The sequence below is a fragment of the Babylonia areolata genome, chromosome 21, assembly GCF_041734735.1.
Source record: "Babylonia areolata isolate BAREFJ2019XMU chromosome 21, ASM4173473v1, whole genome shotgun sequence".
Classification (NCBI taxonomy): Eukaryota; Metazoa; Mollusca; class Gastropoda; order Neogastropoda; family Buccinidae; genus Babylonia; species Babylonia areolata.
In genome coordinates this window covers 13,035,927-13,038,426 of record NC_134896.1, presented here as the reverse complement: position 1 = coordinate 13,038,426, position 2,500 = coordinate 13,035,927, and the positions used below count along the sequence as shown (strand labels likewise).

Here is a 2,500-nt window from a genome sequence, read left to right as displayed (position 1 = left end):
AAATGTTAAAGTTTACCACGGACAGACACACAGACAACCGAACACCGGGTTAAAACATAGACTCACTTTGTATTTGTATTTCTTTTTATTACAACACATTTCTCTGTGTGAAATTCGGGCTGCTCTCCCCAGGGAGAGCGCGTCGCCACACTACAGCGCCACCCATTTTTTTTTGTATTTTTTCCTGCGTGTAGTTTTATTTGTTTTTCCTATTGTTTACACAAGTGAGTCAAAAACCACTACACTCACCTGGACCCTTCCCTCCAGACTTTCTCCGGAAGCGCCGTTTCTCCAGATACTCCGGCGCGGTGTGCTGGTGTCTCCACGGAGAGTCGTGGGCGTCCTTACCGACATAGTCTGCAATGCAATGCAATGCAATGCAATGCAATGGGGTGGACGTGTGCAGACATGACTAGCTGGCTTCCAACGCTGAGCTCACCCATACGAACGGCGAAAGAGACAACGTTAACAGCGTTTCACCCCAATTACCATCATCAAAATATTGCAAGCGGAAGGCTCTTATACTGAAGACGTGAATCAAAGAATACCACAATTCTGACGACGGAAGCTAAAGGTTGGGTCATTCAGACACCCACTGGACATCTGAGGGGTCTGTGTAGAGGAGAAGAGAGGATTGGCCGTACTGAGTGAGTTAAAAGCTTCAGGGGAGAGGATGTCATGTGTGTGCAACACATACACCATGCACTCACTTAATTAAATATGCTTCAAGGGTGGTGGCGGGGGTGAGTGGGAGGGGGGGAGGTGAGGGGTTGTCATGTACGTGCACACATACACCACACACACTCACTCACATACACACACTCACACACACACTCACACACCTTCTCTTCCCCAACCCCAAACCCCCACATCCTGCTACATGTACACAAAATCAGTACGCACGCGCGCGCGTGCACACACACACACACACACACAGACATTTTCACATACACATATGCACACGCACACAGACACACACACAGACAGACACACACACACACACACGCACATGCACGCACGCACATACACACACACACTCTGATACATAAACCCCTATCCGCCCCCGCCACACGTACACAAAATCCGCCCGCGCGCGCGCAAACACACAAACACACACAAACACACACACACACGCACACACACACACACACACACACACACAGAGATTCACATACAATCAATATACACCACGAAACCACCACGAAACCACCACGATCTCTGGCATGCAACGCAATCTAACCCCCTTACCGTTGTCGTGGTTCCGTCCCAGCTCCATCACCAAGTTCTTGACGTTGTCAGGGATGCGCCCTTGGTAGCTCTCCAGGATGAGCCGCTTGATTTCCTGGCACCAGTGACGCTTCTGCTCCATGCTGCGAGCCTGGGAAACAATAAGAGAGCTTCAGTCACAAGGAGGTGTCAAAGCATGCGGGCTGATCCAATATTTCTTTAATGTCAAGAACATAATAATAATAATGGTATTTATATAGCGCTGAATCTTGTGCAGAGACAAATCAAAGCGCTTTTGCACCAGTCATTCACACGCATGCATAACTCTAAAAACTGTAGAAACTAACGACAAGGAAGAGGCAGGGAAGGGAGGCTATTTTGGGAAGAGGTGGGTTTCAAGGCCAGACTTGAAAGAGCTGAGTGTGGAGACTTGACCGGAAGCGAAAGAGGAAGTTCATTCCAATTGCAAGGTCCAGAGACAGAGAAAGAACGGCGGCCAACAGTCGAGTGTTTGAATCTGGGTATGCGTAAACATAGTGGATCCGAAGCCGATCGTAGTGAGCGAGATGGAGTGTAGAGGTGAAGGCAGCCGCAGTGATAGGAAGGGGCAGTTTTGTGAATACATCAGCTGAACATGGCGAAACTTACAGCGTTCAATCAAGGAAACTTGAACAGCAAGAAGCCTATGCTTATATCGTGCTTTCTTTCTTTCGTGGGCTGATCTACTGTAGTGGAGTAATGGCCTAGAGGTAACGTGTCCGCCTAAGAAGCGAGAGAATCTGAGCGTACTCGTTCGAATCCCGCCACGGTCGCCAGTATTTTCTCCGCCTCCACCTGACCTTGAGTGGTGGTCTGGATGCTAGTCATTCGGTTGAGACGATAGACCGGGGTCCCATATGCAGCATGCACTTAGCGCATGTAAAAAACCCAAAAAAAACCCTAAAAACACGGCATCAAAATGGTTGTCTCTGGCATAATTCTGTAGAAAAATCTACTTCGATAGGAAAACAAATAAAAAACTGCAGGCAGGAAAAAAAAAAGGAAAAAGACAAAAAGGAATAAAAAAGAAAAGAAAAGAGGAAACACAAAAAAGGGGGGGGGGGGATGGGGAGAGAAAAAACAAGAAAGGGGCGGGGGGAGGGGGGGGGGGGCGCTTTCAGTGTAGTGATGCGCTCTCTCTGGTGAGAGCAGCCTGAATTTCACACACAGAAATACAATACAATACAATACACACACGTAAGCCACATCAGCGTAAAAAAACAACAACAAAAAA

At 47.9% G+C, this 2,500-nt stretch overlaps 1 protein-coding gene across 1 annotated transcript in view; it reads right to left on the bottom strand.

Annotated features, from left to right (window-relative positions):
• LOC143296557 (uncharacterized) overlaps positions 1–2,500 on the bottom strand; it is a 69,662-nt gene that overhangs the window by 15,727 nt on the left and 51,435 nt on the right. Inside the window, exons 11-12 of the mRNA XM_076608580.1 lie at positions 1,249–1,378; positions 250–357 (exon numbers count right to left, since the gene is read on the bottom strand). Coding sequence (XP_076464695.1) covers positions 250–357; positions 1,249–1,378 — 238 coding nt within the window. The remainder of the gene's footprint in view (positions 1–249; positions 358–1,248; positions 1,379–2,500) is intronic.